The sequence below is a fragment of the Periophthalmus magnuspinnatus genome, chromosome 6, assembly GCF_009829125.3.
Source record: "Periophthalmus magnuspinnatus isolate fPerMag1 chromosome 6, fPerMag1.2.pri, whole genome shotgun sequence".
Lineage (NCBI taxonomy): Eukaryota > Metazoa > Chordata > Actinopteri > Gobiiformes > Gobiidae > Periophthalmus > Periophthalmus magnuspinnatus.
The window spans coordinates 17,180,723-17,204,682 of record NC_047131.1 but is presented as its reverse complement, the minus strand read 5'-3'; the positions used below and the strand labels follow the sequence as shown (position 1 = coordinate 17,204,682).

The following is a 23,960-nucleotide window of genomic DNA, read 5'->3' as shown; positions in this document are numbered from 1 at the left end:
GCGTTGCTTTGCGCGTTTAGTTTCTCATCTTCTGCAACGTGGAATTTTGGAGAACATGAAAATCGTAGGACCAGTTCTTACAAGTGGACTGGCAACAACGGATACTTTTATCACAGTTGGGATCAAGCCAACATGAGGAAACCTTTACCCGTTACAAACTGTCTATGAAGTTCGTTTGGAGAAGCAGCATGGATGTCAGGACGCGAAGAGTCGGGAGGTTCCTGGGACTTTTAGGATTTTTAAGTTTATGGTTGGCAGCTCAAGCTCAGATGAAGATCCCACCAGAGACGTAAGTGTGTTTTTGTAGAAGAATATTAGCAGATGCAACTGGTCAGAGCTAGTCTGAATAGACCTCATTCGGTGGTGTCAGTGTGGGTTATTCTATGAAAGACAACACTTTTTCACTACTACCATTATTTTTATTCATGAAGTTTAAAATTCAAATATGAGCGACCAAATAACAAGCTGCACAGTTAATAAAAATCAAACTGAATTTTAGTGACAATTATGAAATCCCAAAGACTGCAATAAATTAGGTCCAAACTAAACTAAATCTCTTTTTGTGGAGAAGCAGTATAGTTTAAACCTGTAGTTTCTGAGAGCTGAGTAATGCACATTTCAGTATTTTCTCAAGAAATGTTTATTGTGAACTGATACCTTATTTGAAAACATTTCACATTTCTAAAATGCAGCCCTACCAGTAACATGCACTGGTTTGAAATGATAGTTCAGCTGTATTTTTACAGATTAGATGAATAGTACACAGCAAAAATGTGGTAAAATCAGTTAAGGTGATCTGTAGGACTAAACCTTTTTTATGTAATGTAGTCCTTTCACATTCACCAGCATGACCTACTTTGTGATTGTTGGTTTAATTGGGCCAAACTCCAAACATGTTACAGCTGAGTGTTCACAGCTGCATCACTAACATCCCCCAGAGTGTAGTGTGCAGTCACATGCTCCTGTGGGATCTCTGCACTAGAGTCTTGGAGTGATCCCAGATACTGGCAGAAGTTTTTTGTATATATATTTCAATGTATTTTAGTGTCCAAAGGTGTATGGTTAGGTCTCCTGCACCTATAATTCTTCTTTTCTGCCACCTGTGGGTTACAGGATATAGATGCCCTCCATCCTAATATTGGGCTCCAAATAACAGAAAAGAAAAATTAAAAGACAATAAATTATATTAATTATACGTACATGAAGCAGATTGAAGGAATAAGCTAACCAGTGCTATGTGATAACCACCTACCTGCTTGCCTGTGCATGTTAGGTTGGAGACTGTGACCTATCCCAGAAAATCAGAAAATTACTTTGTGGCTGTGGGTTTGATCATAATAGAGTCCAATACCGCACGGTCGGCTCCCTTCATGTGTGACTGGTATGACTGCACATCTTTGGTCACCTTCCTCTATGACCCACATGACCTGCACAGAACAGTCCAGTACAGGGACAGTGTCACCTTAAAACATCAGCAGAGGAAACCAAAATCCTTAATGTAATCTATGAATGCCAAGTTAAAACAGGACCAAAAATTGTAACTTGCTCTCTATGTATGCACAAATATAAGGCTCGATACTATGTCTAATCACTGAGTAGGATGTTCATTTTTGAGTTGTGCTTCTGCAATTTTAATACATGTACATGTGGAGACTTGCCTGGCAAATACGGAATGATATCTTTCTATATTTTTATACAGATTGACATCAGTCTGGTCACCACGTCCTCCACTGCGAAGGAGCTCATTGGTCACCTAGGATTTACAAATAACAGCAAATTTATGTCGCTTCATATTAAGATTAATTTAGTGCTTCTCTCATTGATGCTGCAGAAATCCGCCATGTTTTTTAGCCCCCTGTGATATTTTTTCCTCTTAATTCTGATGTGGATGGACCGTGTCTGTCCAAACCCACCTGTCAATCACGTCCATTTGAAAGCGGCAATATTCAACGGTGACCAGACACATCTTCGTAAACTATTGAAGAACTGTGTATTCTGGATCCCAGGCAATTTGGAGACATTTTATCTTTGAGAGCATAAGTACTTTGAACAGACAGAGCAAACTTGTGGTAATGAGGACACTGGGGATTGAAGTCTTGAAATATTTGTTTATAAGTTCTGTTTTAAAATATGTGCTATTTAAGCTTATAGGAGTTTAAATCCGATACATAAGAACATAGCATATACAGTATTTAGGCAGAATCCAGGCCACGTCACAAGCTTAGCGTTGGTGCTTATATGAAACATTGCTTGACTTAATTAGTCGTACCTCAGAGACAACAGTGAGACTTTGGGAATCTGCAGTGATCAGTGTGGATACTCCATCATTGTTTAAAGTGGACAGAAGTGGGACAAAGCCATTTCTACATTGTTTTTTACCCAGCACTGCTTTTGTGCTATGAAATGCACTATTGTGGATTATTTTGTAGGCGGATATACAGGCAATAGGGAAAATTATTCAGTGGGTTCCTCTCTTGATGTGTCTGCTATATGGTGATATTCCTTCTATTTTGTTGTTAATTTCATAGTCTATTTACTTTATGACATACTTGAACTTCATCCAAGACATTTAAAGTTTTAGTACATTTTCGATGGACTGCAGAAATATCCCTGTTACGATTTGATGGGCAACCTATTCACCTTATTCCAGAAGTTGTCATGGGCGCCACCATTGTCATTCTGGTGATATTATTTTGCATGGGACTGTCGATCTTGACAGCAAATAAGTTCTATAGGAACTACAGAGCCGTTTTAAAGCCTCCCAGAGAATCGGTGCAGTGTGGACTTGCACATGAATACAAATCAACCTACTTTATATCATATTTTAGCAGCAAAACTTTTCCCAAATTCTCCCTTGAAATGAATGGGATTCCTGCTTAACCGGAAGTGCAACTACAAAGAAATCCTAGTTTAGTCACATTTAAAGTAAAAGTGGGCAAAAGTGGGTGGGGCAGAATAGGGTCAATATGTTTCACAGATTTAGATTTGAATGTTTCACAGTATGGCTTTAAACTATCTATCTTACTTATTCAATTATAGGTGCTAAATAGTACCTTGTAAAACATGCATTTTACTGTGAGTGGAGTCACCTCTCTGCAGATCTGACCTGTAACTTGTCACCTACTTGTGATGTATGGAAATAGATAAAAGCAAGTAACTCCATGGAAACAAGCAGGTGGCGTGCCCTCCATCATAAAAGTAACGTAATGCACCTTTAAATTTGCATACTAGTTAATGCTTTAATAAAATGTGTTGTTAAAATGTGTTGTTATGTGTCCACTAGCTGCATTTTGCCATGTATTTGTGTTATTGTGAATACCCACACACCTGCCATGCACTGACCCAGATGAAGAGAAGCTTATCTAAATCTCTGTCATCACAGTCACATTTAACTGTCTTTTTCTGGCCAACTCGGCTGTGCGTCTCTATGGAAACGACTAAAAAACATAATCATCAAATCATATGAGCTACATTTTTATTGCGCCACAAAATAAATGTCTCAGTGGATGTAGGAAAACAGCTCCATAAAGGCGCTAACTTCTGTATTTGAACACTGATAGTGTGAGCAGCGATAGTGTAACTGAATATTTATTAGGACTAGTCAATTCTATAAAATAATTTTTGTTTTTGTATTCAGTCAATCAAAATTTGATATTGGGCTAATCATTTTATTTAGATTACAAGGATTTGTATGGGACAACAGCAGAACGGACAAGTTTGTGAGCTAGCTGAAGATTTGGTATCTTTTGGTATTTATACGTAAAAAGGCAGATTAAACTCCCGTGCAGTTGTAATCTTATGAGTGCAGTTTGGGTCATGTACATAGAGATACTAATAGTTTTGACACCTTTAGCCACACCCCCTTTTTATCTGACTAATCGCTACGCATGTCTGAAGTCAACCAAGAATTTCTTTAGTCAACTACAATCTGAATTATTTTTATTTAGAAGCCTTCCCTCACCATATTTCCACCTTTATTTGTTTGATATTGAATTTAAAAAGTCCAAATGTCCAATAGAAATAATCGATTGACTAGTAAATTAATAATAAAAAAAAAAAAATCATTAGTTTCAGCCCTAATGTTTATTGATGATATTTTAGTTTTCTAAAAATATATAGCTAAAAATCATATTGCTATCTTGACTAATGTACAGTGACATTTACAATCATATCCTTCCTATACATTTTATTTTAACATACCTCCCAAAGGTGAAAGCTTGAGTTTAATCCAATCTCCCATACTGCGTAATCCTGTCATCTGTTTTATGAAATCCTGGTTTTATCCACATTGTAAATAGGCTCGGATTTCAATATGGAAAATGAGAATATTATGGCTATTATTAATCCTCACACAATCTGTACACTGCCTATACATAAAGAGATATAGAAGAAAATGACTACACTTGTAATATGTTTTGTCTTGTTTTATTCCCGTGCACTTTCAGGGTGCAGCAGTGGGCAAATGTGTTCTCAGTTCAGATTCGAGAGGTGACTGTTAAATACTCCGGCTCCATGCTTCTACAAAAGGTGAGTATGTCAGAACTACTTGGCTTTCTACTACTGTTACTTTACTACTGCTACTACTACTATAGCAACTACTACAGCTACTGCTTCTGCTCCTTTAATACAATGAAAATACTACTGTAATACTACTACTACTAATACAATTATTGCTAACACTACTGTTACTACTATTGTTTAACAAGGTGATCATATGACAATGGAGACTCAAAAATAAAGTGTGCCTTAAAGTACTACTAATAGGCTTGTTGTTGCTGTTTACTACTGCTACTACTACTACTACTGTTACTACTACTATTACTTCTACTACCACTGTATAATGTAGTAGGCTGTCAATTGAGATTTACACTGTGCTTTAAAGTGTTGACATATATCAGGGTTGTCCAAACCTGCGGCCTTCGGGGCAATTTTTGTTGGCCCTCATGCCTCCTCCTAAACTGGCCCAGTATTTTTACTACAAACTGAAGAGATTGTACCTCTATAACCTGAATAATCACACTGCATTGTGACACAGACCTAAAAATAATCTTCCAAGTCTTACTAACGGTACAATGTCTCTGTCAAACCTGTATCGACACTGGTCTCTGGCCCTCCACTTCAAATATGTCTCAGTATACGGCCCTCGGGGAAAAAGTTTGGACACCCCCGATATATATAAATAAAGTACATATGAGTAATTTGTGAACACATTTAGGTATTTAGGAGGTATTGAGGTGTGTTGTATTATTGCCTGGAGCTCAGACACTAGTGATGGCAAAAAAAATGAGCTTGAGAATAAGATGTTAGGGAACTATTGATATTGCATATACCACATCAAAATTAAGTCTAAACTGTGATTAAACCTGGAATTAAACCTGGGCTAGACCATGACTAAACTAGGACTGTAACAGGACTAAACTAGGATTACTTCAAAGCTGAATTGGGCTTAAACCAGGTGTGAATGCACTCCTAGAATCTATAGCTTCTGATTTAAAAGTAATGAGCTACAATAGATAAATTTGCTACTACATGGCCGATTAGCACATTTCTTTGACTCTGAAAAGCTGCAACAACCAAAAGCAATATTGAAACATGATTTGAAGGCATTAGTGTGCAGCACAGGGATAACAGTAAAGCCCAGATTGAGTGTTTTCTCTTTACTGCAGGATTTATGAGCTGCTCTCATTTTAGACATTCATCAAGTTATCTGTCAGGATTTTAAGGATTTCACACACAAAAATCACTGTTTACATCAAAATCTATGTATGTTAAGCTATACGCCTTTATAAGAATTTTTATGGGGCATTACCAGTGGCCTAAATATTGTGATCAGGTTGACTTGTATGTTGTTATGATTCTAGGTGCAGCATCAGAAATATGTCCATTGCAGTGTGGTGGTTATTTAAACATGAACGTGTCTCTTTAGATCGCACAGGTATAATGAATTAAGACTTTCTTAAGGGAGAGGTTTAAATGAGCAGACTCACAGACAGATGCTCCTCGATCTTGTTGATCCAGAGAAAGTGACCTGATTACCTCAGAAAGACACTGCAAAAACACTAGTGCCAACTATGTACAAGACTGGTGTTCTCTGAAAGTGCTCTACCGTTTATTTAGAATTATTCTGTTTGAATTTGAGATTTGTTTTTTTCCATGCAGAAATTGAAAGATGTGGAGTCAATCATAAAGATTAAGGAGATCGAAGGCAGAGACCTGGTGAAGGATTACTCTGATGAAATCGAGCGCATGTTGGGAAGCAAGATGAAGTCTGTGAAGGTAAACTCTCCTTTTTACTAAACTGTATATTCTGTAAATATGAGAGTATGAGGCAGGAGGAAGATGGGTGTTGGTCCAAATCCTGGCTGAGCACACACTGCCTTTGTGTCCCTTCATACATTTTATTAATCCCAATGTGATTCCCCTTGCAGCGGTTAGCAGAGTCTGCTGAGGATGCTGATCTCTACCATGAATTTAATGCAACTTTAGAGGTTAGTACAACTAACTTAAGTGCTCTAATTCTAAGTGGCTAAAAAGTTTAAACTCGATAGAAACCTGTTTGAATTTGACTTGTGTATGAAGCATGATCCAGTCTGTGTTAGTATAATACACCAATGCTTTATGGTTGTAAAGTGTGGGTAGTTGTGTTCAGTGCTTGACCTCCTCGAGTTTGTTCATAATAAATAATACACTAATACACTACGCAAATCGATTTTCCTTCGTGTATTAGTGTATTCTCAGTATGTCAAAGCTGTAAAAAAACAGGACTTTAATTAGATGATTTTAAGACCTTAAAATATATGATGGCATCTTATATTTTTTCTGTGTTATTTCAGTTTGACTATTACAACTCTATGTTGATAAATCAACCGGATGAAGATGGGAACTTTGGAGATCTTGGAGGAGAGTTTCCTCTGGAGGAGAATGAGCACTTTAACAATTTACCAGTGAACACCCAGCAGAGCGACATCCAGGTGCCCACCAATGTCTACAACAAAGGTACAACATTTAGACCATCTCTACCCAACACAATTCAGCACCAGGGAGGGTCTGTCATGTCAAATTTGTGCTGATTGCTGGAAAAAAAAAAAACCTTGTACTTATGGGACTGGGCACTGCACTGTAACAGTGAAGATGAAATTGTATTTACTGTAGGTGAAATCACCATACTGTGACTCACTCCGTTTAATGTAGCTCTATGCTCAACAAAAGGGACTTTTTTATTGGTCAGTAAGGTAATATCAAGATACAAAGTGTAATATCAAGATACATAGTGATGAACTCCAAATAGAATTCTAGAAAATCTTAAACATTTTGGCATATTACCCAGCCCACATTCACTAAGGTTTAAAAAGAAATTTTAAAAAGTCATCACCTGTGTTTGTGCTCCGGTCAGACCCTGTGATCCTGAATGCCATCTATAACTCAGAGGCTCTGAACGACGTCTTCATCGGTAACTTCCAGAAAGACCCCACTCTGACCTGGCAGTACTTTGGCAGCTCGTCTGGCTTCTTCAGGATCTACCCAGGTCAGAGCTCACCATTTTAAATCTGCTGGTGTAAAAGAAGCTCAGTTAAAGCTGTCAGTGGTGCAGACGTCCATGTGTTTTAAATTGAGAGGTCGCAGACACAGAATGACCAGGGAAGCTCAGGTGCAGTGCAAGATGAGCATTGTCATTTTGTAAAATAAGAAAAACACATTAACTGTTGTGAAATATGAACTTTCTTGTTGTAACTAGGAATAACTAGGTATAGACAGCACTGTGCTGACCATATTGACTCTTTGTGTAATGTTGTATAAATGCATTTGTCACAGGTATTAAATGGACTCCAGATGCCAATGGAGTGGCTGCCTTTGACTGCAGAAACAGAAACTGGTGAGTAGTCTCTACACCGTTCACAAAGTCATTATAACTGTAGTTTACTTTAGTAGATCTCATGGTTTGTTTACCAATCAGGATTATATGAAATAGTTGTTGGATAATCTTGTTAATTCCACTGTAAACAGTGGGGCAGATGGCTGCGCGGTTTAGCCTCTTAAAGGTGTCATCTCACAAGCCACAGTGTGGCGTCACTGACTGTAGGCACCGCCAAGTGTAAAGGAATGTGAAGAAAGTGTGAATTCATCTGTGTCAAGGTTTTCGGGAAATCACAAAGTGGAACATTTCTGCTGTGAAACATTTTGGCATTGTAGAAATTTAGCAAGAGGTATTCCACGATTATGCACATTAGATTTAGGGTTGAAACATCACTTGACTTTATCACAACTCATTTATTAGCAATATATTTAGTAAATGAATAACTGTTATCTGGATTATACAGACTCCAAAACATGCCATGTGCTGAGGGAAGAGGTGTGAATACTCAGACAGAGCTGTACTCACATCAAAATGACACAGGAGATGTGTGAATTTAGTATTTTTGATGAAAAATATATATTAGACTCTAAAGTCGCTCCACTTGAGCTTCCTATCAAATTGAATTTGAAAAAATCCTTCATCTCTTGTCATGTAATTATTTCTCAATCAAGCTCTAGGCAGAGGCTGCAGCGTTATCTCACTGTTATATGAAATATTTAAGTTTCTGTTTTCTTTAATGAATTAGCAAGAGATAATTCAATCTTGGAAAATAATCACTGTTGTAAAATATAATACAATTAAACATTTTTAAATCATCAGTTTTTACATATGAGGGTTCCACTGGCATAACTTGTTAAAAATACATATTTTATCTAACTTTGAGAATTATAATATACTTATCAGTGAGATTGTATAAATCAACATTGAAAATTAAATCAAATCAAAAAAATGACAGAGCCCTGGGCAGGGGAACAGGAGATAGTCTTATCATAGCTTAATATTATTATTCCCTGATGGTCATGGAAGGACTATGGACATGTACACACTTGGCACCAGCTCAGAGCTGGACTGCTCAGTTTCAGTCAGTCTGGAGATAGCACTATGCTGGCTGAGCAGTGGAGCCTTCACCCTGATCCTCTGTAAAAGACGATAAGCTTAGCTCCTTAGTCAGGTCAGTGCACACACATGGCACCATATGCAGCACTTCATGTATTTCTGAATAAAGGCGACTTTGTAAGTGTCCCTGGACACCTCATAAAGCAGTAGAGCCACTGAAGTGGCAAAGCAGCACTATGCATCTGCTGCAACAATTAGTGCTTCTGTGCAACCATTTAAAAATCAAAGTTAGTGTGTCAAATGACCCATGTATCGAAAGTTAAATAGTAAATGTAAAACTAAGCAGACCACAATATATCTGATTTGGTAATAACCTCAGCTATACTGACAGCATGTGTATGTGAGATTAGTTAGGAGTATTCAAGTGTAGTGCATCAAGAATACTACAAAAGGAAGCCAACACTAACAACTATTAAGATGACATATTGTCCAAGTTGAGTTTTTAACTATGTTATAAGATTGTTCCATCAAAACATACCTGGTTTTAAGAATGCATCATATGTCCGCTTTATTTATTTTTTTAATTGCAGGTAAAACCACAAAAGTATATTTTGAACTGTACAGTTTTTTGTCCACATTGAAGGGTAGTGAGGTATGATGAGTTTATTCAGTTATCCCATTTTCCCAAAGATTCATTAGGTTGAAATGCAATTACAGAGAGAAAATCAAGACTTTCAGAAAGGATAAAATATGTATTTAAAAGACATTATTTTGATTGTAAATCCCCCTGTACATCCAGGTACATCCAGGCTGCCACCTCTCCCAAAGACATCATTATAATGGTGGACATGAGCGGCAGCATGAAGGGCCTAAAGATGACCATCGCCAAACACACCATCAACACCATCCTGGATACGCTCGGGGAAAACGACTTTGTCAATGTTATCGCTGTAAGAACCTGTGATTGCTGATAACTGAATGAATGATGAACTGCTTTCTAGGGAGCTCTTTTATGACCTACTCTTAAGGTTCTATATTACGCTAAATCGATTCTTGTGAGGTTTTAGCCATGTCAGAATGCTGTTACCTCATCAAAAACATACCTGGAGTTGTGTTTTGTTTCATTCGCACGCTGAGTAACCCTTTTTTCAGGATTTGTGTTTTAAACATGTCTGAATGAAACAAAACACAACTCTTGGAATCTTTTTGATGGCATAGATGTTTGTTTTTTTTATCTAACAATCACATATCAACATTATCATAATATAGATCAGAAAAAATGGCTTAATATGAGCACTTATAATATGAATATGACAGGTTGGACTACTCATTTCACTAAAATATAGTCAACATCATTATATTTAAGATTTGACTAAAATTTTCCCTGGTTTTGTCTAATTTTAAATGATATACAGACATGACATTAAGTGACATACATAAGACCATGATGTTAACAAGGGCCAAAACATGTTACAAAAAAATTACACAATTGTTATAATTGGACTAATACAAATAAACAACACCTTTAATTTATCAACTAAAGGTTTAAACTGCCAGAAAAACTCCTTCCTTGTGCATTTTGGTTAGAATGTTCTGTCTTCTGTGTACTTTTCTTCTCAACTGCCTCTTCACTGATGTAAAAAAATATATATATATAGACCACAGGTACTATCCCACCAGACAATCATAATTTGAAAAAAATATGAAAACCTGTCATATCCATTTTAACGTGGCCCTATAAGGTTGTAAAGCATACTTCTCATCCCTGCTATCAAAATTGTATTGATTAAGAATAGTTTTAAAAGTGAGGAATGACAGTTTGACAAAAATGAGTCAGCTGTAAGTTGGTATGTGAGTAATAAGTATGAGGTTTAGTTATTCCCCTCTTATTCCTTCTTTACATAAAATTTACTCTTCTAAGTTATAAATTGCATTGCCTGTGTTTTTGCAGTACACAGACTACGTCCGCTACATTGAGCCTTGTTTTAAAGGGACCCTGGTTCAGGCCGACTTGGACAATCGAGAGGTAACACTGTTATCTGTTTGTCAGTAACATCATAACATATACACCCTACAGAGGCACATACACCAAATCTACCTCATTTGGACCCACAAAGCAAAAGGTCTCCATAAAGAGACTCTGTACATATTTCTGTCCCCACAATGTGATGAATACCCACCCTCACACACAGACACAGGCCGCATCATGAGATGAGCCTCTTGGCCTACTTCTTAGGCTCACTTCAGAAACCACCACCCATCAGAAGCAGGTTGACCTACGGCACTGAGCGTCTGTCAGCCAGAGCTCAGCCCACTTTGACTTCCAACCATTTTACCAGCACTTCTTAGCTGAAAGTTGTCAACACAAGGATTTATTTGGTTGCATGTAAATCTTGCAGAATTTAAAATGTTATGTTTATCTGTCAGTAAAGTAGAAAGTCAAGTAAATCGAACCCTAACCTACAGCTTTAATTTTTAAAATACACGTAGGCATTAAATTAACATTCATTTCATTAACAATGCAACTGCGATTATTCTATGTAATTATGATATGTCTAGATTTATCTAGCACCTTTCAAAGTATTCAAAGCACTTTAAAATGCATCATACATTGCATGATACAGATAGTAGCCACAGCTGCTCTGAGATAGACTGATGGAAACTAGGCTGCCAATCTGCACCATCGACCCCGCGCTGAACACCACCAACACTACACTCACAGCACATCCAAAACGTTACAGCTACCAATACATTTGCTATGGATTTTTCACAAACAACCCCTTTTTTTCAGCATTTTAAACTTCTGGTGGAAGAGATTCATGTCAAAGGCGAAGCCAAGATCAATAAAGCCATGAAGGAGGCGTTCAAAATCCTCAATGATGTGCGTATACGAAATACAGTGTATTAGCTAAAAATATGAATGCTTACACAAATTGGTGCTACCATTTTCAGGCCAGAGTGAATGGACAGGGCAGCATGTGTAACCAGGCCATAATGCTGATAACTGACGGAGCGATGGAGGACTTTGAGGCCGTTTTTGAGGAATACAACTGGCCAGAACGCAGGGTAAGGTTATATACAAGTACACATCCAAAGAATCGAGAAAAAAAAGTTATAATGCTATTCTTCACCACCATTCCCTCCGAAATAAATCGTCCTCCAAATAAGCAAACCCAAACAAATCTGTTGCACTAAAGGAGGAGATAACTTGGTATTGATTTTTCTATTAGGGTCTAATTACATTACAAGCTGCATTCTAATAACTGAAACCACATCTTTTGACATAAATCTGATGTATGAGTCATAACAAAATTGCCTAGGCACATCATATTATATTTATTTGGTGTACTAAAATGATAAAATCTATTTCTGTGCAGGTGCGAGTATTCACTTACCTGATTGGGAGGGAGATGACTTTTGCTCAGAACACTAAATGGATCGCCTGCAACAACAAAGGTGAGGACTATGGGTTTGTGTCTTTCATGTTATTTTAAAAAGCTCATTTTATGATATGTTATAATGCTGTTACCTCATCAAAAACATACCTGGAGTTTGTCTTGTTTTATTCACACATGTTTAACACACAAACCCTGCAAATTTAGGCTGTGTTTTTCTCTCAAACAGAAAACACTCCACCTTGTAATGTCATGTGATAAATACTTATAGTGCTTCACTGTGTTTTTTAAAGTCCATACAAATTCACTAGAATCATTTGGATACTTTCAGCCCTGGAAATGCCAATCTCTGCTGAACTAAAGGTAAAAGGTAGATGTTAACTTCAAAATTATCACTTTATGACCTCACACGGTGGAACAGAGCATTTTATGGGCTCGACACACTGGGAGCGACTAACGACAGCGTGCAGCGACACTCATCGCAGAGGCTTTAAAATCGAGCACACGGTCAGCCACAAACTGCAGCGACGAGCGGCAGCTTGTCACGTCGCGCTCTGTTCCAGAGCAGATCGCGAGCCTCCTACTCGTCTGATTGGTTGTTTATTTGGAGGGAATTTTGAGGTTAATAGCGGTAGATGGGAAAAAGACGCTAAAATGAAATCTCGTAAAGTTTTGCTTCATTTGACTAAAATATTACAATTGGTTGCACTCTACAAAACTAAAAAAAAAAAAGCGATCCTGGGTCCACCCTATTCTGCAGCTAATTTTGTTTAATGTAAAAACCTTAATTAATTTTTTTTTAATGTTGAATCCGTCTTTAATACATTTGGTTATTAGCCTCCATAAATTTATCTGAATTAACTAATTAACTAATTAACTTACCACTCATATTCACCCTGGCACCAACGAGTTCCCAGGCAGCTGCTTTTTTGATATATCTCGGTAGTCTCTTTGAGATATGTCAAAAAGAATTGGGAAATCCGACACCGTGAGTATAATTTTCTCCTCCATGATGTTTCTGAAGTGGACAGTGCATTGGCTCGTCAATCAAACTCTCGCTGACTGGCTGTTGTGCAGGCGACAGCGATAAAAGTAGAACATTTTTCAACTTTCATTAGTCGCGTCGCAGGCCGGCGTGTGCACGTCGACATGCACGAGCGCGAGGTTTTCACGTGCACGACTTTGCTTGTAGCGGAGGTGAGAGAGACGAGCGATTTTCGCAGTGTCGCAGAGAGACCATGGAAAATAAATGGAGAGCGAGCGACATTGTGTCGAGCCCATTATGCTGTGGAAACGTAGCAGTCTAATAAAGGATTAATCAAACATGTGTGAATGAAACAACTCCTGATATGTTTTTGATGAAGAAAGTTCAAAATAATCCATTTTGTGTAATAGAGGACATTTAACTTCATTCAACTGTACCTGTGCACTTTTTTCATGCATGTTTTTTTTATTTTTTTATTTAAGTTTATTTTGGATGTTTTATTTCATTGAGAATCTACTTCACGTATTGGAAATGGTGTTCCTTTTGGCTACCACAGTATGGCATAAAAAGTATCTTTCTTCATGGAGAATGTTCCAAAGTATGGTTTTAACGTAAGCTTAGCTCCTTAGTCAGGTTTCTATTTCCATTGAACCATGCAAGTGATATGCCACCTGCAGAAAGTTACATTGTGTTACTTTAAAATTGCTTTGAACACTTTGCAGCCATTCTTGGATTTATGCACTTCGAAGTTCATTTTGTCATTGTTATAATCTACAATCAATATAGTCAATAGTACTTAGCAGAAATGCACTAGATTTATGATTAAATGATATACAGCTGGTTAATAATAATTACTACACTATTAATAAACTTAATTAAGCATGAAATCTTAAAGGACCCATATTATACTATTTTCTGATTTATGTTCAAATGCTGTTTCCTCATCACAAACATTCCACACATGTTTAACACATAAATCCTGCATATTTAGGCTGAGGTGATGTCAACTGTGATAATATGCCGTGTTTTTAAACTCCATACACTTTCACTAGCATCATTTGAACACTTGAATTCCAAATCTCTACTGAACTAAAGGTAAAAGGAGCTGTTAACTTGAAAACTACCACTATATGGCATCACAAGATGGAACAGAGCAGTTTGAGCTTGAGATGTAAACAAATAATAAAGGGTTACCAGTACTCAAACATGTGTGAATGAAACAAAACACAACTCCAGGTATGTTTTTGAGGAGATAACAACATTACAACAGGGTTAAAGCTCACAAGAGTCAATTTTGTGTAATATAGGTAATAGTTGAAAACTGAAGCATCAATTTTTTTTTTTTTTTTTTATAGACTTGGGTATATAGAACAAGTCTCAAATATGAGTGCTGAATATTAAAGCGATGCTCAGAACAGTGGATCAGTCATTGATATAAGACATTACAAAAGTTTGATTTGATACTTTGGTTTATTTTCTCAGGTTATTATACCCACATTTCCACACTGGCTGATGTACAGGAGAATGTAATGGAGTATCTGCACGTGCTCAGTCGACCCATGGTCATCAACCACGACCACGACATCATCTGGACCGAGGCCTACATGGACACTGTGGTCAGTTCAGCAAATGCTCATTCATTTTATATTTCACATTCACCAGTGTCTATGGTCTGTTTTTACTACGGTCTGTGCTGCAGTCATCCACATGCCATTTTCATCTGTGTTTGTAACATCTTTGCATTTCATTCTCCCATCATCCTCCTGGACCCCGCCCTCATCTTTTAACAGCTTCCCAACACTAAGGAGGTAATTATACAGTAATAGTAATTGTAGACGTTTTAGTTCCAAGGCTAGTATGTAGGGCAATAAATATGTATTTTATGTTTGCTTATCGCTTAGTAAGCTAGGCACATTCTTATTAGTGATCTTGAAAATGTATGTATGATTATCCGATGACTCAGACTATATGTCTTATACTTCTGGTCCCCTGGTTGATTTGCTTATAGACCTAGACTTTACTTCAAAATACTTACAGTCCATTTCCTGTTTGTCAGCTCTTCGCAACAAAGGCTCAGAGTTTGCTGTTGATGACGTCAGTGGCCATGCCGGTCTTCAGTAAAAAGAAGGAAACGGTCAGTAATATGTGGTTACATGCGCACTCAAAATCTGGTTATTATCAGATGGAGATGTCGAGTTGCCCACAAATAAAATTAAAATGACTTCTGATTTCGTTCGATCATGATCACTCAGTTTTCCTACATCAGCTTTTTGTGGACTACATGTCATTTTAATAATCTGACAACTCCAGAAATCTGATGGTAATCAGATTTTTATGAGCATGTAAACATAGCTGCTGATACTGATAGACTATATACAGTAGATCTCTCTTAAAACTCTTACGCTCTTATTTAGACATTGGTATTTAAAATATGTCTCCCTGTGTCTGTAGCTGTCCCATGGGATCTTGCTGGGGGTAGTGGGCACTGATGTCCCACTGCAGGAGGTGATGAAGCTGGCACCAAGATACATGGTGATGACTACATACTATATTTTATTTGTATTAATGATGCATATACCTTATATTGTAGAGATGGATGATACTGACCAAAAATGAAATTTGATTTTATCAGAAGCCATGCTTACTTTCTGAGCCCTGGTGAGGTCCGTCTTTGACAAGGAGTTCTGACTGCAGCAGAGCTTCCTTGCCTTCTTCTCTCTATATTATATTTAATATACTAATACTAATAGTTACTGTCTTAACTATGTTTTATCAAATATCAAAATCACTTACCGTAATTTATGTCTTTATTGGTTACTGTTGTCCATTCATTTTCTTTTGTTTATCCAGGGCCAGGTTACTGGGGCACAGTCTGAGCAGAGAATGCCAGACTTTCCTCACAGTTTTACTTTTACTTTTATTATTTAATCATTGTAGGACATTGTAGTAACTAATTTTTCTCCTGTCAGCTCGGACCTCATGGATACGCCTTCCTCATCACCAACAATGGCTACATCCTGGCTCATCCCGACCTGCGACCTTTGGTGAGTTTATACACTGTTCTTCATAAACTCAAGATTAGGAGTGATAATGCCTGTTTTAAAGCACCACACTATGAAACAAGGTGAGAGGGGGAGAATGAATTCATATGAATGACTTAAAAGGTGATGGTTGAGACTTGTATGTAACAGGTTATGATTGGCTGACAAGGAAGGACGCAGTGTTCATGGTTTATTGTTTATTTTGATCTCCATTAGCATCTGTAGCGTACTGACTCAGTTACTCTTCCTGGGGTCATTTAAAGTTTTAGTTATAGTTCACAATCATATTCACAGTCATTCAGCTAATTCACAATGAATGTACTTCACTACTACTACTACTGCACTAATACTACAACTATTACTACTACTACTTTTGTCTTGATTTGAGTAGTTTTGATTGAATTAGTGTGTTGGATTTATTTTTGTTATTTTTGTTACAGTCTATTACCCCAGGAACAGATATTTTTGTACATATTTGACCTAGACAATGTTGGACAAGACAGACACACAATAACATTTTAATATAACATAAATTGTGTGGTTCACTTCACATTTTCAGCTTAATTATTTTACATATTTTATCTTCTAGCTGTTATTGTAGCACTGCTTTTTTATGAACTACTGCTTCTGACCCGTGCTTATCCCATTTTTTTTTTTCTTCAGCAAAGTTCATTTCAGTCAAATCGGGGTGGCAACTCACAATTCAGCATCACTCCCATCCAAATACAGTTCAAACCAGACGTTTGCATACACTATATAAAAAGACACATATGCTTTTTTTCTCACTGTCTGACATGAAATCAGACTAAACTTTTCCTGTTTTAGCTCAATTACCAAAATTATTTCAATTGGCTAAATTTCAGAATAATGGATGATGAATGGTGAAAAATAATGAATGATAATGAATAATTTTTTTAGACAGTTTTTCATTACTTATGGTTTCAACTGTATATCCCTACAAACTATTCATATGTCCGGTCTTACTGACTTACCCAGGGTCCCATTCAAACATTACGTGACTTTTAGATTTTAATGCAGAGTTACACATCACAGCGTGTCTAAATTTATCTTAAAGGTCTGTGATCTGATTTACTCCTGGTTCTATTTAAAGCGGGGCAGATGTCCTGGAGGGTACATTAGGAGGTGGTATTAAATATTGATGTGGGTACAGTATTTCACTATTAAAAGCCTCTCCTCTGTTTGACAGTACAAAGACGGCAAGAAACTGAAGCCAAAGCCTAACTACAACAGTGTGGACCTGTCTGAGGTGGAGTGGGAGGACACAGATGAGCTGGTGAGGGCTCTGTGACACACAATGTATTTGATGAGCTTTTAACCATGTTATAATGACATTCCCTCATCATTAGCTTATTTGGAGTTCTATTTTGAGTGATTCCTGATTTGCATTTTTTAGTAATCCTGTATTGCCCTGCATTTGAGGCTCAACTTGCCCCCTGTCCCTGCCCACAGCTCTATATACTTGCAGCTTGGGCTGTGCCAAAAATGAAAGATTGATGGATTGTGATCTAAACGTTGGTCAATCTCAATGATAAGGCAAGCGCATTTTAATCGACAGGTCCACAACCAGTCCTGTGACAGTAAGATTGTGTTGTACTGAAAAGGACCACCCCCCTCCTGTCTCTCTGATCCAACCGCAGCCCTGAGGTCCTCAGAGTGTGAGATGATTCATATGGCACATGTCAGAGATGTGCTTTGGTTCTAGGCCATGGAGAGACTTGTACTCTTAAAGCAAAGCTGCTTTAAAGTCTATTCTCTGAGCCACAGGAAGCCAGTGCAGAGACCTTGGCAAAGGACTTACGAACTTTAACTTCCTGGTTCTAGTCAGCAGTGTTCTGGATGTACTGCAGCTGTCTTAATGCTCGTTTTGAGAGGCCAGTGAACAGGCTGTTACATTAGTATAACCTACTGGAGACAAATGCATGGATAAGTCTCTTTAAGCCTGGTTTTGACAGTTTTTGCAATGTTTTAGATGGAAAAAAGCTGCAGATGTGTTTGATTTGATATGGCTGTTAAAGTTCAAGTCTTGAATCCATTATTACCCTTAGATGTCTAGCCTGATTTGAGGGTTCTAGTGAACTATTGGCTCTATCAAAACAAAAAAAAATGCTGTTCGTCATCTCTGCTCTTTTTTGCCTGAAGTCCAACTGTCTGTGTTTTCAATAAGCTGGAAAAAGATCTAATCGAAAATCAAGATTGATCAATATGGGGATTTTTTTCCCCCATATTGTCCAGGCCTACGTGCATCTCTTCAAGCTCTTTTTACAGTTAGTTCAAAATGTTTTGTGGCCATTTATTCAAAGTTGCACTGTGATGCTGATACTGGTATCAGTCAGTATCCTGGTTATCTGGAGGTGGCAGGTCACCTGCAATTCCATGTTAAAACCATACTTTGGAACATTCTTCATGGAGATAGATTTTGGATGGATTTTATTACATACCAAAGGCCAAATAAGAGCCAGGTTTGTGGAGACGCAAGCCAGCTCACAGTAAGGACACGTGTTTGTCAGTGCAATAAAAACATCCAATAAAAAATTTAAAAAAACAACAACATACTTTTATTCTGGTCTATTTTTGTGAAAAAAATGTATGGAGTTGAGCTTTAAGGTAAAAATAAAAAAGCTAAATAAACCTCACCTCTCTTTACAGATTTTCCATTTGATCCAAATAATAAATGGTTTTAATGGTATCTGTCCATTAACCCAACTAGTGTTTTTTTAAATAAGACATTTATAAGACATGATTGTGATTGTTATTTTCTTGTAGCTGCGGACAGCAATGGTGAGAGGAGAAACTGGCAGCCTCACTCTAAGCATCAGAGCTTCAATTGATAAAGGGGTACAACCTTTATTATTTTTTAGATAAGTGAATAAGCTAACTTTGTGATATATTGTGTACTTATCATTACACTGTTTCCTAACAGAAAAGGCCTTTGTATTTGGTGAATGACTACTTCTACACAAATATTGATGAGACGCCATTCAGGTAAATCAACTTTTTGCTTTATATACTTTAAACACTCTGAGGGTTTTTAAGTATACCTTGTTTCAGAATACTACACTTTAGTCTGTTATATTCAAACCTGTATTGTTTTTGTTCACTAGAGGGCACTTTCTTATATACGCTTATTTTTTCTCTCTCCTGTCAGTTTTGGCATGGCGCTGAGTCAGGGCCACGGTAGTCTCATGTTTATGGGAAATGTTTCAGTGGAAGAAGGTATAAACTTATTAATTGTATTTAATTTTATTGTTTTTATCCATGATGACTGTTAAGTTTCTTTGATCATATTGTAGGTTTGCACGATCTTACCTCTCCAGATCTGTCTATTGCAACTGAATGGTAGGTCACCAGAGATGTAGTAACCCACAGATGCCATATGCAGTATATTTTATGGCAGTACTTCAATACATATATTTTCCTTATTTTTTGTATTATCTCTCTCAGGACATACTGTGAAACTGACATTGACCCTGATCACAGAAAATACTCCCAACTTCAGGCAGCCATTCGTTACCTGCTGGGCAAAGAGCCAGACCTGGAGTGTGAGTTAATACAACAGTGTACTTCTGTGTACTAGTGTGTGATTCATTACATTATGCCTCCCTGGGCTCTGTTGATGAAGTATATTCCCTTGTGTAGGTGATGAGGTGCTGCTGTCCCAGCTCTTGTTTGATGCAGTTGTCACAGCTCCTCTTGAGGCCTATTGGAATGCACTCATGCTCAACGACAGGTTAGCCCAACCATTTTTCCTCTCTGATTTATAATATTTATACTGGCTTGGCTAAAAAAAAAAATAAACAAGTTGAGAAAAAGTAATAAAATGTACTGTTTAGTAAAGCCTTTGGGCCAGAAAATGTTTTAAAAGAAGTTTGAATTTTAACTTTATTAACTAAACACTTTGGGTCACTTCAAGTTGTTCCATTCCCATTACTTATGTGTAGGGTGGAGCCAGGGATCGAGACGGCCTTCTTGGGAACACGATCAGGACTACTGAGGCTGGCGAGATACACAGGCATCGAGAACAGAGTGGCAAAGTAAATACTTTAGCTTTAGTTTCATATAATTAATCTACACTTTGTTGGTTTATGGCCGTGTTAATAACCCTGAAACATGTCTTATATAATAGGAGGTTCTTGACCATGGGTGATAAGGACAACCTATTCACTGTAGATCACTTCCCCCTTTGGTACCGTCTGGCTGTGGAAAACACTCCAGGAAGTTTCTACTACTATCCCATCAATGACAAAGGTCAGGACAAGTCATTTTCAAATCTCAGCTTGTAACTTGTTTTGTGTCTGTATAAAGATCATTTAGAGTAGAGATGGGAGATACAGAAAACTACCAATGAAATGTAGCCAGAAATATTGTTTTGAAAAAAATTCAAAAATGTTGATACATTTTATATGTGCTTAAGTGTTTTTAATTTGCTGGTATGGTAATTTGCTGATAATTTGCTGGTATGAATGCCATTTTGTCAAATTTTTACCTTGAAAAGATAGAATACTTTTGAATTGCTAACTGCTAATGTTTAACATATCAGCGAAGCATAACATAACAGTAGATAGTTTTAACCTAAATTATATCTAAAAATCTACACCCACTTAAAGTATTTTACTAACTTTTGTTCAGGAGTGAAGTATGTCATTGCAACCACATCAGTGACAGTGTCTTCTGAAGGAAAGACTGCCATGGCTGGAGGTAAGTTTTACTACACTTGCACTGACACAACTGATTTTTCCAAATAAATAAACACAGTATACAATATGGCATGCACTCAAGTATTTCCAGCGCTTCATCAATTAGTGCATCAATATATTGATTTGGTGGCATAAATGTTGTGCTCCAACCATCTGTTGTGTTAAAATGTATTGATTTCCATTTTGGCTTTGACTCGTGCTCTCATTACTACTTAGCATAATTTCTTTTGGCTGTTTCCTCGTCACTGCTGACATTGATTCACTCTGAAGCTGTCTGGTGCTACTGGAGTTGCCTTGGTCCAAAAATCTGTCTTGGATTTGGATTTGACATGTGTGTTTTCTAAGATGATGAATCATTGTTCAGGTTGGCTTCAGAGTGTGTCCTTTTCTTTCCATGCAGAAGGCATAGTGTAGGGAGTTTTCTTATCTTATAACAATAAGGTGTGGGTTTGACAGTCTGCTATATGTTTGGGTATTATGCAAAATCTACTTTTTGAGCTTTTAACCATGTTATAATTGTTTTCCCTTTTCATTTACCTTCTCAAGGTTCTATAGAATGCATGCATGTTTGGATAATCTTCATTCTTATACAATCAAGATTCTGTTGCTGCAAAACTTCCCCCATACATGCCATCTGCCGTGAGCTTATTTCATTCTCCTATTTATTTTTTTTTCCTTAAATGGTGATACACATAGAATTCGGCAGCAATACACAACCATTTTTGCACAAATGAAAAAAAAACCAACACTGCTCACTACCATGGTCTGCAGCTATGCATAGGCAGGAGTCAGGACCATAAGCAGTACTTTGTTGTGAAGGCATTTGCGATGATGTACCATTAAGTCTTCATTAAATGTATAAAAGAAAATTGACAACTATACTGTTAAAAATACAGAAAATTATTAAAAACAAAAATGATACAATATATGAACATTAAACTATTGTATTAGATAAAGTGATGAAAATAAGGATTGCCTGTGCCTCCATAGTCTCCTCAGAAGTAGTTCAGAAACGCTGTAAACACGTGAATGTATGTATGTTTAAAAAGGAAATGGCTCACTTAGATAAATAAAAATGTTTATTCTTATTTGCCTCATAACAGTCCTTAAGTTCAGATTTACAATATTTGATGTGCTTTTCTTTAACAATATGAACAAAGCAAGTCAAAGCACACATCCACAGGTTCGACTTGTATGGCTGTCTCCTTAAATCCCCTTTCTCCGCGTTTTTGACTTTATATTAAGTTCTTAACAGATATATAGAGCTGCATAGTTTGTGCTGTATTCAAAGCTGCTGTAGCTCCAAGTTTGTCCTCTAGGTGGCAGCACAGCTCTTGTTTGAGGCTAATTGCGGATTCTTTAATCAAGCTGGATGCAGCATTGGTTTGGCAGCAGAAGCACTCAGATATCCTATATTAGTAATTTAATTTGTGTAATTTTCAAATATGGGTGAAACAACTTGATAGATAACAGATATAATGATGTAAGTAAAAAGAGAATTTAGGGATGTTAAAGCAGAGATGAGTAGAGCAGCCAAATATTGACTCAAACTGTACTTCAAAATGATAGTACTCAAGCAGAAGTACAAAGTAATTGTTTGATAAATTACTTAAGTAAGACTAAGTGTCTGGATGTAACATGTAGTTGGATGGAAAAACTATGCACTAAAATAGTGCATAAAATAAATCTGGTATTTTCAACCACAAAGACCACAAAAAACTAAATGGTGGTAAGAAACACAAATGTTCAAATGCTTTAATATGGTCAACAAAAAGATTTTGTGATAGGTTTACTCACAGTGGGAAGAGTAACCAAAGCTTTTACTCGAGTAAGAGTATTGTTACATAGTAAAATTGGTTACTCAAGTAGGAGTAAAAGTGTAGTCTGACATTTTCATATAAGTACTTGAGTAAATGTATGTGAGTACTACCCACCTCTGCTTTCAAATTTTATTCCAGGATGCACATAGATATAACAATAATATAGTTTGAAAACAAAACATTCCTAAAAAGAAAACGTGTACTAAACAGTAGTTGGTCAGGAGTTGAGTCTTGGAGATGCAGCAGTGGGAATTAGAATGCACGGAGCACACATACATTAGAGCGGCCTCTGCAGTCTCAGCCTGTCTTTGAATTGAGTCTGCCCCATTAGAAGCACAACAGTCCCTGCCCAGAGACTACAGCGTTATCACAGCACCACAGGGCTTTCCTCTCCAGATATTAAGTTCCTTCTTGTTCCACCAATATCTTGCCTCTAACTTTGGCTTATTTAAACACAAGGGAATATAACTACAAAGAGGGGAGGTGGTATTAAGTTTGGGAACGAGACAGGTTAGCTAGACAAAATGCAATTTGTAAAAAGTTAAGGATGAAAAAAATAAAAGCACTGTACTAGATTTCTTTTCAAATGTGTCTTGCCCTGTGCACATATATTGTAAAAGCAACTTAGGGTCAAAATGAGACCACTGAGTGCTGTCTTCCTCCTGTTATTGACCTTATTCCGCCCCACCCACTTTTGCTGTAAATGCAACTAAACTGCGCTTGTAAACTGCATGACGGCATTTCCAGTTAAGCAGGAATCCCATTCATTTTAATGGAGATGTCGGGAAAAGCTTTACCGCTAAAATATGATATAAAGTTGGTTAATTTGTTTAAAATGTTCAATGTTCATGTGCACCAACAAGTCAACACTGCACCGATTCATAACCCGAATGACAATGGCAGCGCCCAGGGCAACTTCCAGTATAAGGTGAATAAAGGGCTTTTATCTTCCTCAACCCAGGAAGTAAGGCTGGTGTGCTATTAGCATGCTAGTTGACCGAACAAATTCCCTATACCAAAACAGGATTGTGATTGTAAAGATATGGACAACATCAAGGAAAGAAACAAACCACACTACAAATGTTATGTCTCC

The 23,960-nt window shown here is 37.2% G+C and overlaps 1 protein-coding gene across 1 annotated transcript in view; it reads left to right on the top strand.

Moving 5' to 3' along the window:
• Positions 1-56: 56 nt before the first annotated feature.
• LOC117371833 (voltage-dependent calcium channel subunit alpha-2/delta-4-like) overlaps positions 57-23,960 on the top strand; it is a 55,943-nt gene continuing 32,039 nt past the window's right edge. Inside the window, exons 1-26 of the mRNA XM_055222673.1 lie at positions 57-289; positions 4,446-4,527; positions 6,160-6,276; positions 6,429-6,488; positions 6,834-6,996; positions 7,394-7,525; positions 7,813-7,873; positions 9,711-9,861; positions 10,863-10,937; positions 11,703-11,792; positions 11,864-11,977; positions 12,289-12,367; positions 14,774-14,907; positions 15,348-15,425; positions 15,743-15,823; positions 16,261-16,335; positions 17,540-17,626; positions 19,117-19,188; positions 19,274-19,335; positions 19,499-19,566; positions 19,644-19,689; positions 19,795-19,892; positions 19,990-20,080; positions 20,292-20,384; positions 20,477-20,598; positions 20,980-21,048. Coding sequence (XP_055078648.1) covers positions 165-289; positions 4,446-4,527; positions 6,160-6,276; positions 6,429-6,488; positions 6,834-6,996; positions 7,394-7,525; positions 7,813-7,873; positions 9,711-9,861; positions 10,863-10,937; positions 11,703-11,792; positions 11,864-11,977; positions 12,289-12,367; positions 14,774-14,907; positions 15,348-15,425; positions 15,743-15,823; positions 16,261-16,335; positions 17,540-17,626; positions 19,117-19,188; positions 19,274-19,335; positions 19,499-19,566; positions 19,644-19,689; positions 19,795-19,892; positions 19,990-20,080; positions 20,292-20,384; positions 20,477-20,598; positions 20,980-21,048 — 2,425 coding nt within the window. The 5' untranslated portion in view covers positions 57-164. The remainder of the gene's footprint in view (positions 290-4,445; positions 4,528-6,159; positions 6,277-6,428; positions 6,489-6,833; positions 6,997-7,393; positions 7,526-7,812; positions 7,874-9,710; positions 9,862-10,862; positions 10,938-11,702; positions 11,793-11,863; positions 11,978-12,288; positions 12,368-14,773; positions 14,908-15,347; positions 15,426-15,742; positions 15,824-16,260; positions 16,336-17,539; positions 17,627-19,116; positions 19,189-19,273; positions 19,336-19,498; positions 19,567-19,643; positions 19,690-19,794; positions 19,893-19,989; positions 20,081-20,291; positions 20,385-20,476; positions 20,599-20,979; positions 21,049-23,960) is intronic.